The 1,935-nt window shown below is 43.9% G+C and overlaps 1 protein-coding gene across 1 annotated transcript in view; it reads right to left on the bottom strand.

The window, feature by feature from the left end:
- The window catches only part of LOC119581989 (MFS-type transporter SLC18B1-like), a gene marked incomplete in the record, with an annotated part of 13,480 nt that overhangs the window by 3,774 nt on the left and 7,771 nt on the right, over positions 1-1,935 (bottom strand). Inside the window, 5 exon segments of the mRNA XM_037930176.1 lie at positions 105-295; positions 713-876; positions 1,192-1,351; positions 1,500-1,647; positions 1,758-1,831. Coding sequence (XP_037786104.1) covers positions 105-295; positions 713-876; positions 1,192-1,351; positions 1,500-1,647; positions 1,758-1,831 — 737 coding nt within the window.

Genomic DNA, 1,935 nt, shown 5'->3' with positions numbered 1-1,935 from the left:
AAAAAAACGGAAAACACCCAACAGAACATTAAAACAGTCGAGGACATTACGTACAAAACCCAGGTCCATTCCAAGACGAACCACACACTCACTCTCTCTCTCACCTCTGAATGGGAACTCCCGGGAAAGGTCCCAGCAAGAAAAAGGACGTGAAGGCGAAGCAGGAAGCCAAGAGGATGAACAACTTGACCTTGTGGTAGCGATCGCACGCCCAGCCCCAGATGGGAGACGCCAGGCTGTTGGCCCCGTCTTTCAGGCCGAACAGCAGACCAATGTAGAACGGACTCAGGTCGAACTGGGAACGTCAAATGTGTATCAGTTACTTATTGTATTCTACTGTGGGCCTTTAATGGGGCTGTGTCTAGTGGCTGGTAGATCACGTCATAATTGCAAGTAATAATTTAATTTTGAATGTGTAGGTAATTCCATAATTCATACCGGCAACTACTGAAGACAAAAAATTGATCTAGGGAAAAAGGTATTTCAGGAACATTGATTTTCAGCTGACAATATCTATATCTAGAATCTTAATCCAGGCTAGATGAAGCGGGCGCCCTAACTATACAAAGCAATTTGCATATCTAATTTTCACACGAATAATAACGCTATACAGCAACTGAAATTCCAAGACTTAGAATATCTTATTTAAACAACACGCGTCTACTTCAATACTCCCTCGCTCTTTCCTTCCTCGTCCTCACTTTCCGCTCACCTTCCGAAGCACAAGAGGCTCCAGGGTGACGGAGAGGAAGCCGTTGCTCATCGTGGAGAAGATGAAGGTGAGGAAGGAGACCCACACGCCCGGGATGGTGAAGACCCTCCAGATCTGAACCTCTTTCTTCTTCCCCGTCTCATTTTCCGTCGTCTCTGCCTCCTCTTTCAAAATTTTAAGGTAAAGTAGGATACAGTGTAATATATATTATACTTCAGTAGCATTGTACATTTATATATAATTTAACGTTTTCATCTATAACGAAAGGATAAACCACCTTAAATACCGCATCTCCATAGTGTGAGAAATACAAGAACTGGAAGGAATTTACCATAAGATGCTATGGAACATTGCTTAACATGCATAGCAGCCAACAGCCAGGCGTCGATGGCAATCTGACTTCTCTTAAAAAAATGGAAAGTGGCAATTATTCATACCAAAACAAGCGGTCATTGATTCCAAATGCTACCGGTACTTACTTGACGAATGAGGCAACAGGAAGGAGGCGAATATGGTCATGGCCATCTGCAGGCTGCCCATCACGAGGAAGGGCATCTTGAACCCGCCCACCTCGTACAGTGCCCCTCCCACCACCGGCCCAAACATCTGGGCCAAGTTCATGGTGGTCCTGGTCAGAGCCTTGGGGAAATTTGCAAATCATTAATAAGGGGCGAGAGAAGTCTCTTCCATGCAACATGCACTCGGAGACGACGCTTAATGCGTTCTCATACTATACGGTGAAATAAACAGTACTTTTTCTTCTCAGACTCAGAAACGAGAGACTTACAAACATTTTGGCAACCGACTCGGGAAACTCCGCAGCAATGAAGGCAAAGGAGCTGGTCAAAATACCGGAGTTTGCCGTGGCATGCACCATTCTGATGAACACAGCTATGATCACGAAGGCAGGGCCTCCTGGAAAGAACTCCAGAAGTCTGGACCAGAAATAAAACAATTATTACCCAGGATTGGATTTTTTTTAAATATCCATACTTGTATCTAAAGGTGTTGCATCGTGGACAAACTCGAAATACATGCGGCTTACCCTGTCAACATGCAACACCCTCCACTACAGAACAAGCCGGCTGTGAAGGCAAAGTGAACACCAATTGTCTTAAGCTGAGGAAAAATCAAGTGAATATCCTGGTAAATGCAATACAAACTGAGCAACAGGTTGATCTAAAATATTTCAAACAGGATTTTAAAAATGTATGTTATATTAT

Source organism: Penaeus monodon, chromosome 15 (assembly GCF_015228065.2).
Source record: "Penaeus monodon isolate SGIC_2016 chromosome 15, NSTDA_Pmon_1, whole genome shotgun sequence".
In the NCBI taxonomy this organism is placed as follows: Eukaryota; Metazoa; Arthropoda; class Malacostraca; order Decapoda; family Penaeidae; genus Penaeus; species Penaeus monodon.
The sequence above is the reverse complement of the archived record's forward strand: the minus strand, read 5'-3'. Positions and strand labels throughout refer to the sequence as shown.